Consider the following 12,078-nt stretch of genomic DNA (forward strand, 5'->3'; position numbering starts at 1 on the left):
GAGCCAAGAGTGATTTCATGCAAGCACTTCTCTAAGTCATTCATTTTTGACTCATGCTTCTGCTTTTTTAATGTGATAGGGACCTGGTTCCCTCCTGCTGCCTCCCTAACCCCCACTTCTAGTGGCTTAGATGTGCTCTGGCAGACAGCCTGCAAATAATATCTCAATGTCTAAGCATAAAATGTTTGCTCACTTAATGTAAACAACAGAGAACTAAATATGAACTTTGGCAAAAGTCTATTAATAATTGACAAATAACGGAACACGGTGAGGAAGGCAATGCATGAAAAAATAATAAAAACAAAAACCAGCACCTGCAGTTGCAATAACCCATCAAAATGTTCACCCGCCTAGTTTGCATCAATGATTATGAACAGCATGCTAAATCAATACTTCAAAAGTCTGTATATGACTATTATAGGTCTGGGGCAAACGATCAGGAAACCTTGGCTGATAATATTGCGGCATTTTCCAGGTAAGGAAATTATTTTTTTTAAATTGTGTTTTAGAATGATACAAAGACATTGTACTAAAATAAGATTTCCTTGTTTTATGTTGATGGTGTGGAATTATTTGTCTAGATTTGTGCTTAGTAGAGAGGAAAAAATTCTTAGAGCTGTAAAAAATCTTGGGCTTTTAAATTATTTTAAAATATTCCGAGCTTGGGAATGTTGAACAATGGACTGCAAAAGCTAACACTACATTTTCTCACTTGGAAGTATGATGATAATTAAACTACACATAAAAATAGTGATAAATTCTGATAACTCCATGTCATTTTTCTTTGGTACAGCAGTAGGTTCTTATATTCATGGCATAGGAAACAGCATGAAATGCAAGATAGCCGTCTTATCTGATTGAACCAGATCAGATTGTTGTCTCAAATGTCCCCATCCTGCTCATCTTCTGTGTTATCATTCATTTTGATTTTTGTCTAACTTTTACTTTAGATTTCAATTTGTCTATGTAGCATTAATCTTTCAGCTTTGCTGTTTCATCTCTCCTCCAAAGTGCTTCGTTTCATATCTCAAATTACTTTTCCCTTGACTTTTGTATTTCAGAGCCCAAGATGGTGGGTGTCATAGTTTATGTTTTCTTTTTATAATAAAAACAAGAAATAAAATAGTTTTAAAAGGGTGTTTTTCCCTTAGCAGTTACACAAGTGGTTTATTTGCTGGAGTAGGGGAGGAGAGGCTTTAGTGTTACCCTTTTTTATTCTCATCCATCTTATATTATAATCCTTAGTAAAGCCAAAGAATATTATGGGTACCCCTTGATGGTGATAAATTAAAGAAAAAGAGGCAAAAATATCCAGGGGGAGAGCATCTGCCTTCCTTTCTGAATTTTTCCTTAGTCCAGATCAAAATCACTTAACATCACTTTTCTAGATATAAATGAGGAGAAATGAAATCATTCTAACCAAGGTGGTCCCTGGCAGGCAGCACCGACTGACTCATAAATCAGTGTAGAAGCTTGAGAATGGTGATGGGTTGAAGAGTGGGGCTTCTGAGCCCAGATGAGCTCAACATATGCTGGAGAGGTCATGGGAAGAGGAAGTTAGCTAAGCGTGGAGGGGCTCAAAATTCTGCGTGAACTTTTCCAGTCATTATTTAATATTTTGGGACTGTTCAAAAGTTTTTGCTCTTGGAAAATGTCCCTTCTTGGGTCTTTATCAACTCTATTCACCAGGTAATGTGGCTTGCCTACAAGTGGCTTTCTGGAAACAACACCTTAAACCCAAGTAGGTCATCATAACCGATGGAATTTCAGACCCTTGGCAGACTTACAAGGTTGGCATGTCAGCACTGCTCAGGTCACAATGCCCAGGTGAACACCTATTCCATTTATACATAGCTGACCTCAACACTTAACTCACCCCACCCCATGCTAACTAACTAACTCAGGCTTATTAGGAGTCTCCATAGGCTAGACTCTGTGTTACATGCTGAGGACAGAGCCATGAGCCAAGTTCCTGTCCATGGGAGCTTGCATTCCAATGGACGCACATTGACCTCCATGATGCTGATGGGTTGATCGATGCAAAATGGACCCAAAACATTTTGCCCAGTGGAGGCCTCAGAGAGGGAGCAAAGGGGTGCAGCAAAGCAGGCAGAGTACCTCTACAACCCTAGAAACTTTGAGAGGCATGGAAGGCTTGGTGACTTCCAAAGTTGTGAACTCTAAATGTGCCTCACGGCTTGTGTGAGTTACATGGTGCTCAAGTGATGACCGAGTAACTTAGGGACAGATAAATAATGCAAGTGAGGTTGCAAAGCCAACTTCTAAATGAATCTCAGTTATTTTCTTTTGTTCAGACTTAAAGGAAAAAAGGGTATTAATCAACTGTCTTTGGAGGACAGCTGATGCTATGTTATTACCACTACTTGATAATACAACAAATGCTAAGGGCTGTTACTGTCTAACACCTCAATTCCTCTTTTGCTGTGTAACTTGCTGGGTCATTCTTGCTTCCTCACCCTGTGTTATGTAGCTTATCATGTGGCTTTCTGCCAGGGTTGTCATGGCTTTGTGTTGATGGCATAAAGGAAATCAACCTGAAATTTCTCATTCTTTTTAAAAAAAGACTGCAAAACAACCACACTTCAGATAACCTGTTGTGACCCAGGACAGGGTATTTCAGAGATGTTTATGAAATTTCTGCACCTCCCCTTCCCACAAGTACAACAAAAGGTCATTCACAGTGACAGCTTTTATCTCTCTCTACTCAGCTCTGATAATCACATTTTGGAGTTCTGGGGACAGGACCACTCACATGAACCAGCAGTTGCTTGGAGACATTTCTGGGAAAGGCTTGAGACTCTAATATTAATGTGGCCAAAGGGGGGGGGGGGCGGTGCATGACAAAAGGACAAATAAAAGGAACCACCCAGAAGAATGAAATTTTCTACTGCAAAAATGACAAGAACAGGGCAAATGTCTGCAGGCTGCATTTCGTGTGGCCTGACCTGACTGGGGTTAATTTGAAAAAGAACAGTACTTTGTTTCTCTCACACATTAACTCAGAGTAGCCTTCTCAACCATGGTCTGCACGTATTCGTGGCTTTTTATCTGAAATTATTTTTGATGGCAAATAATTCTGTAATCTGGGCATTTAGAAGCCCTGTGATTTCAGAAAAGGAAGCTCTCCTATTTTCATCATCTATTGACACTGAAAATTGTGTAGTTTTCTTTTAAATAACAGATGGGTAGAAGTGATACCATTCTCTTGATGTAATAATATTGAGAAGCAATATAAACTCACCAGTGGCATTTTTAGTGTTCTTATATGTTCTCTTTGTATCATATGTTTAAATGTTTAGAGTAAAAAATTAATGTTAGAAGTTGGAAGGCAGTATGATAGTATTGTAGAACTTACAAAACATTAATTCACTGTGTTCAGTTGCTGTGATTTAGCAATAGCATATGGGTTTAAAGCGGGATGACAAGTGTCTTCTTTCAACAGAGCAGCCACATGTTGGGGATTGTATATATTACCTAGTTCTTCGATAAGTTAAATCAGAGGCCTATGTCAGATGTAAAGCGTCGGCCAAAAGTCCTGTTAAAGGATTCCCACCTTTACTGTACTTCCTTTACTCAAGCATCTTATTTTCTGTCCTTTAAAAGTGATTTATTATTCAGTTGGTTCCACTGTTTTGTCAATCTTCAAATACTTTTTCCAAAGTGGAGGCCCCATGAGAGCACAGTCCAAGGCTCGAGTGTGGTACTAACTTATGTATGATTGTGGGAAAGCTACTTAAATTTGGGATGGAGCCTAGTGAGGCTTCGAAAGATGATAGAATTACCCTACGAGTTATTTTAATTGCTATTTGGAGAATACGGAAACGTGGAAGACGCTTTAAAGAACGTACATTCTCTCATTGCATTGAATTTATCTAATCTGGTGTACGAATTGCATTTTGTGCATGGTTTGATGAGTCTCTGTAATATCCCCGGAACAGAAAATAGTATTAAAGGAGAAGCAGGAGCAGCGTTATTAAAGTGACTGCGCCACCAAGTGGACAAGTGTAAAGCTACTGTCTGGACAGAGAAGGAGTGAGCCTTGCTTTATAAATGGGAAGCTGACATTTAAAAATGTCGTTTTTGACACACACACACACACACACACACACACACACACACACACACACACACACACACGCTGCTGCCTTTCAGCTTTGTGAATTTTCGTCATAAAAGCTTTCATTGTTTCTCCAGCTCTCAGTAAATATTACTGAGAGCTGGAGAAACAAGGCTTCCAAGGCTGGCATGGCATTGGCTGCTATTAAAACCATTTTCTCTCATTCTAATAACACACTTAGAGAAGATTGGTAATAAAAACTCTCTTCAAGGCGTCTGCCTCTCCTCCTTAAAAAATGGAGATCAAAGAGTCATGCTGTGAGGGTCAGTAGAGAAGAAAAGACTTCCAGGAAAAGGGCATGTGGTGTGACATAAAATAATGACAATTATGATGTTCAAAGGGACAGCTTTAGAGATCGCACAGTAAAACTTCTTTATTAAGCTTTTCAGGGACTGGATATTTTTACTTCATTATGTGAGGAAGGGTTAGATTACAGACCCTTCGTTATTCTACAAAGCAACATGAAGGCAGAATTTCTTCTTCCACGAAAGGAAGTATGCTTCAATTAAGGACTTAATTTATTTATTTATTTATTTTGGTTACCCCATTACTAAATCATACTTCACTCTATTTACTGAAAAAATCTTTATCTCTCTGGAAGCAGAGTTAAATCTAGGTAGTGAAAGTTGTGTGCTGGTTAGATACATGTATGTCCATACAACATGTTTATTATACTAATTTGCAGTAGAAATAGGACTTCTTCAGAACTAATCAGGTACTAATACAAAGAATAATAAACCCAAACAAATAGGAGATATAAATTTTGCTGGGAGGAAAGTGAATGAGTTCTCCTGTAAATTTGGCTAGTGAATTTTTGTTGGTTTACTGGTTATTTTCATTCCAATACAGAAGTCACAGAAAAAGTCATTTAAAATAATTCCTAGAATTCAAAAACTCTTTAAGCCCCAAATTTTGTCAAATAACATTCTTGAGGAAACTGTTCAATTAAACTAAAAATATATATTTTCTTAATCATCACATTTCAGTGGATACAGCATTCAGCTCAAGATTTTGATTATAATTATAACCATTTTATGATGTTAAAAGTAATTGCCTAAAGCTCCCATCCATTGTATAAAAAGGCAAAGTAGACATAGCAAATCTTCTTTAATCTAATCTCTATGCCTTTGCATACCATCTTCAACGTGGCTTTGAGGAAGTGAAATTAAAACCATGTTCACACAAAAACCTGTAAGTAAATGTTTGTAGTGACTTTATTTATAATTGCTCCAAACTGGAATCACTTCAAATATCCCTTAATTTGGGAATGAATAAACAAATGGTGGTACCCCGTACAACGGAATACTATGCATCAACCAAAAGGAACAAACTATTGGTACACGCAACAACATGGATGAATCCCAAATGCATTTTGCTAAGTGAAAGAAGCCACACTCAAAAGGTTACATGTTTTTATGGTTCCATTTATATGATATTCTGAAAAGCACAGGGATGAAAAAGCAGATCAGTGCTTGTCAGGGGATTGAGGTGAGAAAGAGAGTTTCACTTCAAAAGGAAATAAATAAATTTTTGGAATGGTTGAACCATTCTAGATCATGATTATCTTGGTTGCTACACCACTGTACACATTTGTCAAAATTTGCAAAGCTGTACACTGAAATGGGTGAATTCTGCTATATGTTAATTATATTTTAATAAAAAAATTGCTTGGAAAATTTATTATCTTCTTATTGTTAACTTTCCATCCTAAGAAACATTAATATTGCCTCTTTCTCTTTAACTTTGTAAATTAATTCGCTTGATAGAAAATAATCCAAGAGAATTTTCTCTTTTTAAATAAAACATGTCAGAGATTTGGTTATGCTTTTGAAATTCTAATTTTTTTGCTTTTTAATTCTAGATGGAAGCTGTATCCACGAATACTCCGGAATGTTGCTGAAATAGACCTGTCGACTTCTGTTTTAGGACAGAGGGTCAGCATGCCGATATGCGTTGGGGCCACTGCTATGCAATGCATGGCTCATGTGGATGGGGAGCTTGCAACTGTGAGAGGTAGGAAAAAGGTCCTTATCACAGGGACAGGAGGGGACAACCCAACATGTCGCAAATTCCTTCTCTGTATGCATCAGCAAAAACTTCCCCGGATGTTTTTACCCTCCAGAGAAATTAAGCTCATTGACTCTGCCATCAAAATGCAGTGTTCTTGCATGTCCTGCTCCTTTACTTTCTAGCTGTGTGACTCAAGAGACTCTGTGCCTTGGTTTCCTCAGCCATAAGTGGGGATAAAAATGGTACTGACCTCATTGGGTTGCTGTGATGATTGAACTAGTTCACACATATAAATGCCTGGCACAGAGTAGCAGCTTGTAAGTATTACCTGTGGTTATATCAGGAGATTAATATCAACATCTCAGAAAATGAAGGTCTGAGAAATGGATTCTCCCAAGATCAGAGCTAGGTGGTAGCAGAGGTGGGATTCAAACTTATGGCTACATTATCTCAAAGCTCTTCTCTTTCCCCTGAACCAAAGTGATTCTCACAGTGAAAGTTTGAACGCAGTAACTTGGTTGGTTGTGTTTTCTGCTATGGTTTAAGATCATGACTCTTTTTAATGGATGGGTTACATTCTGAAGAGAGCATTTCCAACTGCCTTAGAAAAGACTGATGAGAAAATCAAATATGATGTTAAGAAATCTCTTATTAGCACTAACTTATTAACTTCCCAGTCCCCTAGCACCTATAGTATTTGAAAGGTTATGCATAGTGATAAATCTCCCAAAATTCTGTTTCAGAAACTCGTATAAAGTTGGCAATGAATTCTACTTGATATCTCTTGATACTAAGCAAGGCAGGCAATGCAGGCCAAAAGAGCAAGAACTAAATACAACTTTAAGGCATTTTAGTTCTAAGAATTAAGGATCTTATGGATTCACCTGCCTCCTTGAAATGCCTGTCACTAAATTTTTCCAAGGATATCAGAGTGGCATGATGAAGTCGTGCTGGACAGACTTAGGTAAGAGGCTGGCTGCTCCTTTAATTCTAAGACCACACACAGATAAGTGGCTTTGGGGCCCCAGCCATTTCTTTACAGTAATTCTGAAGCATAAGCAAGGAGAAGGAAAAAAAAAAAAAAAAAAAAAAAAGGAAATACTAAATGGGTATATGTTTATTTAAAGTTGGGATAAGAAAGGCTGTTCCAAGCATGATGCCAGAGACAAAAATCACTAAAATAACAGAAAACAAATTAACATAAAAAACTGAATGTCAGTGCTTTCAAATTTGTGTAAGAATGGAAAGCAAATGGCAAACTGAAAAAAAATGAAAATAAAAAAGAGACTGTAAAGGGTTAATGCTCTTTCTATGTAAAGAGCACTTATACTTGAATAAGAAAATTACATATTACCCCAAAGGAACAAAAGGATGTAAGTGAACAAAAGTTATAAATAAGAAATTCACAAATGAAGACAGAAAAATGGCCAATAAACATATGAAAATATTCAATTTCACTAATAATCAAATAAATGCAAATTATAACCATATATTTCATTTTCAGGATATCAAATTATTGTTTTAAGATTATGCAGTATGATGAGGTTCGGAGAAAATGTACACTTTCAAACACTGATGGGAAGTGTGTAAAGTGGAGCAATCTTTCTAGAAAATAATTTGGCATCGTGTATAAAAGCTCTAAAAATGTAAAATCCCCTGATGCTGCAAATTCTCTTCTAGGAATTCCAAGGGAATAAATATGATTTTGAAGAAAGATATTTCTGCAAGAATTTTCATCCTTTGTTATTTTTAATAGGAGAAAGTCGGAAAAAACAAACAAACAAAAAACATCCAAATGTCCATAATAGGGGACAGGTTGCAAAAAATATGGTTCACTCAAAATAAGAAAAAAATTTTAAAAATTATATTATTGAAACAGTGTAATCACATAGAAATATGTTGCAATTTAATGTTTTTGAAAAGCAGTTGCAAACAATAGTTAGTTCCTAAAACAGACTTGGCTTTAAGGACCAGGATGTTGACCACAGTTTACAGATGTGTATTTATGAGTGGTGAGATTACTCCTCACTTTATACTCTTCTGATTTTTGGTCCAGACTTATAAACTATCCTCTGAGTTATTTTGTAAGAAGGAAACAATAAAAAATATGTTTAAAAGAGAAGAGAAAGGTGGAGATGGGACTATGAAGAGAATGTACATGAAGGGAAGGAAGCAGAGAAGCCAGTAAGCAAAGCTCACCTGGAAAGACTCCCAGAAGCTAGTAAATTATTTCTTACATGTATTACTTTGTTTGATATTGGACAGGTATCACTATCCCCATTTTGTGGACAAATAGCTAGAGTTGCATAGAAAGCAGGTTTTCATGGCCAGTAAATGATGGGATTTACTCCAATACTCTTTTGATGGTTCCAAAGCCCAGTGCTCCTAATTCTTGGCTGTGGATGGGCTTGGAAGAAAGAAGAGAAAACAGTTTTCTTAGAAACTGTAATGTGATAGCCCAGGCTGGGCTATTTTATCCGATATTATTCCCCCCAACCCTAACCATGAGGAGATATTAGAGTCTTATCCCTTTAGATTTATCCAACAAACATTTAGGAAGCAATTACCATGTTCCAGGCACTATTCTAAGTATATCGAATCCTGAGAGCAGCCCAGAGAAGTAGGTAATATTACTAAGTCCATTTTGCATATGAGAAACTAAGGCAACTACCAAATGAGTAACTTGCCACAGGTTACACAAATCATAAATGACAGAGATGGTAATTTAGATACAGCCAGTCTGTCACTAGAACCCATGTTCTGAACCACCTTGTAGTGCCTCCATTTCCAGAATATCCTATGAAGTATCATGAGGAGATGTAATTAACTTGTACTATTAGATGAATACAAAGCAGGCCCCCAGGAGAGTGAAGTACCAGGGTGCTTCAAAAAGTTCGTGCAAAATTAGAATTAAAAGAATACGAATCTTGCCACAGACTTTTTGAAGTACCCTCGTATATAATAGACCTTTGGGTAAGGTGGAACTGGCAGAAGGAAAAAGGTGTAGTGACGCTGAGTTCACAGTGGAATTGGAGATGGCAATGAAAGTTACACGTGCTGCTCCCAGGAATCTAAGATTCTCAGTCAGGTTCCTGCCAGGGCAGTGACATCACAGTTTTTTACTCCAGATTTGTACTAGGAAACTCCCTCAAGGATTTCAGCATTCTTAAGATTTTCATCTATGTTCCAATGACCATCTATGGGTTGCTGGTTTATTTATATTAAGCTTTATTCTGAAAGTTTACGGTCATCAGCTTATAAGAAAGAATATTCCTTGGTTGGTATGTTTTGGTTGTGGGGGACTAGATAGAAAGGATGAGTGCTTGGAGCAGGTGCTGTGGGTGGGTGCCCTGGATAAATTCCCTTGTTACTTGCCATTTCTGTTAGAACATGCAACTATCTGCCTGACATTTTCTCTGACAACAGGAGCCCATGGATGGGTGGGTTGGGAGTGGGTGAGTGGGAGGGGTTCCTTAGTCAATGATATACAGCAGTTAGTAGATAAATACCCCAGCTCTCTTTGATCAGGGTAGCTGAAACGTTTTCTAATACTGTCACCCAATGTTCCCCAGAGGGATTGAGCCTCAGTTTCCCACATAGACTACCTGCCCATCAACATGCCCTCCTTTATGGGCTGTCTTCCTGTCCCTCTCACTTTCCCACTCCTTCCACTCATCTTGGGATCATTTCCAAATAAAATGACTTGAGTACACATCTTTGCATCATTGTTGGCTTCTGGAGGAAAGCAAACAAAGATAATAGCTAACTAAAGGCTGTTGGTAGTCCCAGGCAAATTTAAGTAAGCATGTAAGAACATACATATTTGGTAGAGATTACTTTCCCTTCTGGAAGCTCAGAAAATATAAAGTTATTATTTGATTTGTTCTATCATTCCCAGAAAGAATATGGACATCCTCTTAGGTAAGTCTGATCCTTGAGAATGTTGTGTAATATATAGAAGTGGTTGTGGAGGATTTTTTGGGGGTCACGCTCCTAATAATTGGGCTCCTAAGGTTTCCTGTTTCCTGAAACTTAACCCCTAGAGAGAAAGAGAAGATGGTGCCAAGTTCATAGGACAGGGGTTAGTTAGCAATCTCTCTAGAGAAAGTGTCCACATCGGCATGGTCAGTGAGAATAAGTGAGGGCCATTCGAGTCCACAAGGAATGGTCTGGCCTGAGTAATTAGAATGAGCCTCCAGAAAGTTCTGGAAGTTGCCACAGCACCATAGGCTCACTTTCCCAGTTGGTTCTCCAGAGCCCGACTTCAAGGACCCTTCGGCCCACTATGGGGCACATCTGCTGTATGAACTGTGCCCAAGGACAGAACTCTACTCTTCTACACTGCTGCATAGTTATAGAGAGACCAACAGGGCTACACATTTTTCATTTTCAATATGGCAATGAATATAGGGAATCCAAATAAAATACAGGGGCCAGTTATATTTGCATTTCAGATGAACAGGTAATCATCTATAAATTGGTGTCCTCTATGCTTACTAAATCTGGCAATCCTGGATTAGTGAGAGCTTTAACCTTAAAGGGTTCTTGTGAGAATTTATTCAAATGCTAGAAAATCTTGTAGAAATGGAGCCTCTTAGAGCCCAAAGTTCTCAAACTCTTTCTCTTTAACACATAAAAAAATCACTTTCAGAAAAGAACTATCTGTTTATACCTCAGGGAATGAATATTGCTCTTTTTTTCTTTTCTAAAAGTATCTTTGATTTAAGCTTTTTGCAGGAATCTCAAAAAATGCTTTTAAGGGCCAGCTTGTAATGTAAATGTTCAAAGAGGGATGAAGTTAAGAAAACAACAGTGCGAGTTCCATGGCAGACTACAGCAGGCTGAGATTGCAGGCTTTGTCAAAAGGGGCAGCCGTGTCTTAGTTCTAGCTGACCCAAGGGAGTGAGTACATGGGGTTACCAAATCTTCAAAAATTTTAAGAGAAGCCAGAAATCTTGATTTTTATGTGCAATCTCCTGGTTTTTAAATGTTGGCAAATAAATCAAAATTCCTTAAAACCCTGTTGGGGCAACAGTGTGTGGGCCAAAACAAATACTTTTGTGGGCTACAACTGTCCCCTGGGCTGTCCAGCTGGGACATCTGATTTATGTGGAAATTCACCACTAACTAGTTTTGCTTCTTGTGGCAGGCCTTTTTCACTCTCTAGGGTTACATTTCCTCACTGATAAAGTGAGCTGCTTAAGCAAGACTAGTGGTTTGCATACCACGTCCCAAAGAGGCTGGGGTCATTCTGAGGGACCTTAGGGAACTTAGGTATGACACTAAGTGTGCATGTTGGAGAGCAAAAGGAGAGTTCTTTAAAGAATTTTACTGCTAAGACAAAAATAAAGAAGAAAGCTCCACAATGAGCAAACTCCAAAAACAAAACCAGAAAACTCCCAACATGAATGGCTGATATTTACCATTTTTTTTCAGTATATAAATGGTTTTGTCCCTATTGAAAATGCTATTAAATATGAAAAGAGAGACAATTCAAAGTACAGAGCTGCTCTTCCTTACATTTCAGAAATTTCACCTCTACATTTTATTTCAGCCCTAGAGTTTAGATGGGAGAGTGAGCATTTATGTGAATTTGATTTTCATTTCTCATACTGCATTCCTGGGATACTTAAGAAGAAGCAGATATGTAATTACCTCTGAATTTCACAGAAAACACAAATAGACATTTAATAAATACTACAGAAATTCAAAAATGATACCTCAAAGTCTTGTGAAAAATGATATGAGCAACTAACAAGTGCCAGGCAATTTGACTTTGTTATTTATTTATTTCCTACCACCATCTTAAAATGTGTAAAACAAAGCCTTAAGGATCTTTCTCTAATCCCTACAAATATGGATACTGAGTCCTGAAGAGATTAAATACAGAGCTCAAGGTCATTAATTACTTAAACAATGCTGTCTATAAT

General features: G+C 37.7%; 1 protein-coding gene across 1 annotated transcript in view; it reads left to right on the forward strand.

The window, feature by feature from the left end:
- The first annotated feature begins 338 nt into the window (after positions 1 to 338).
- The window catches only part of HAO1 (hydroxyacid oxidase 1), a 52,238-nt gene continuing 40,498 nt past the window's right edge, over positions 339 to 12,078 (forward strand). Inside the window, exons 1-2 of the mRNA XM_063078587.1 lie at positions 339 to 475; positions 6,000 to 6,151. Of these exons, the coding sequence (XP_062934657.1) occupies positions 339 to 475; positions 6,000 to 6,151 (289 nt within the window). The remainder of the gene's footprint in view (positions 476 to 5,999; positions 6,152 to 12,078) is intronic.

Source organism: Cynocephalus volans, chromosome 1 (assembly GCF_027409185.1).
Source record: "Cynocephalus volans isolate mCynVol1 chromosome 1, mCynVol1.pri, whole genome shotgun sequence".
In the NCBI taxonomy this organism is placed as follows: Eukaryota; Metazoa; Chordata; class Mammalia; order Dermoptera; family Cynocephalidae; genus Cynocephalus; species Cynocephalus volans.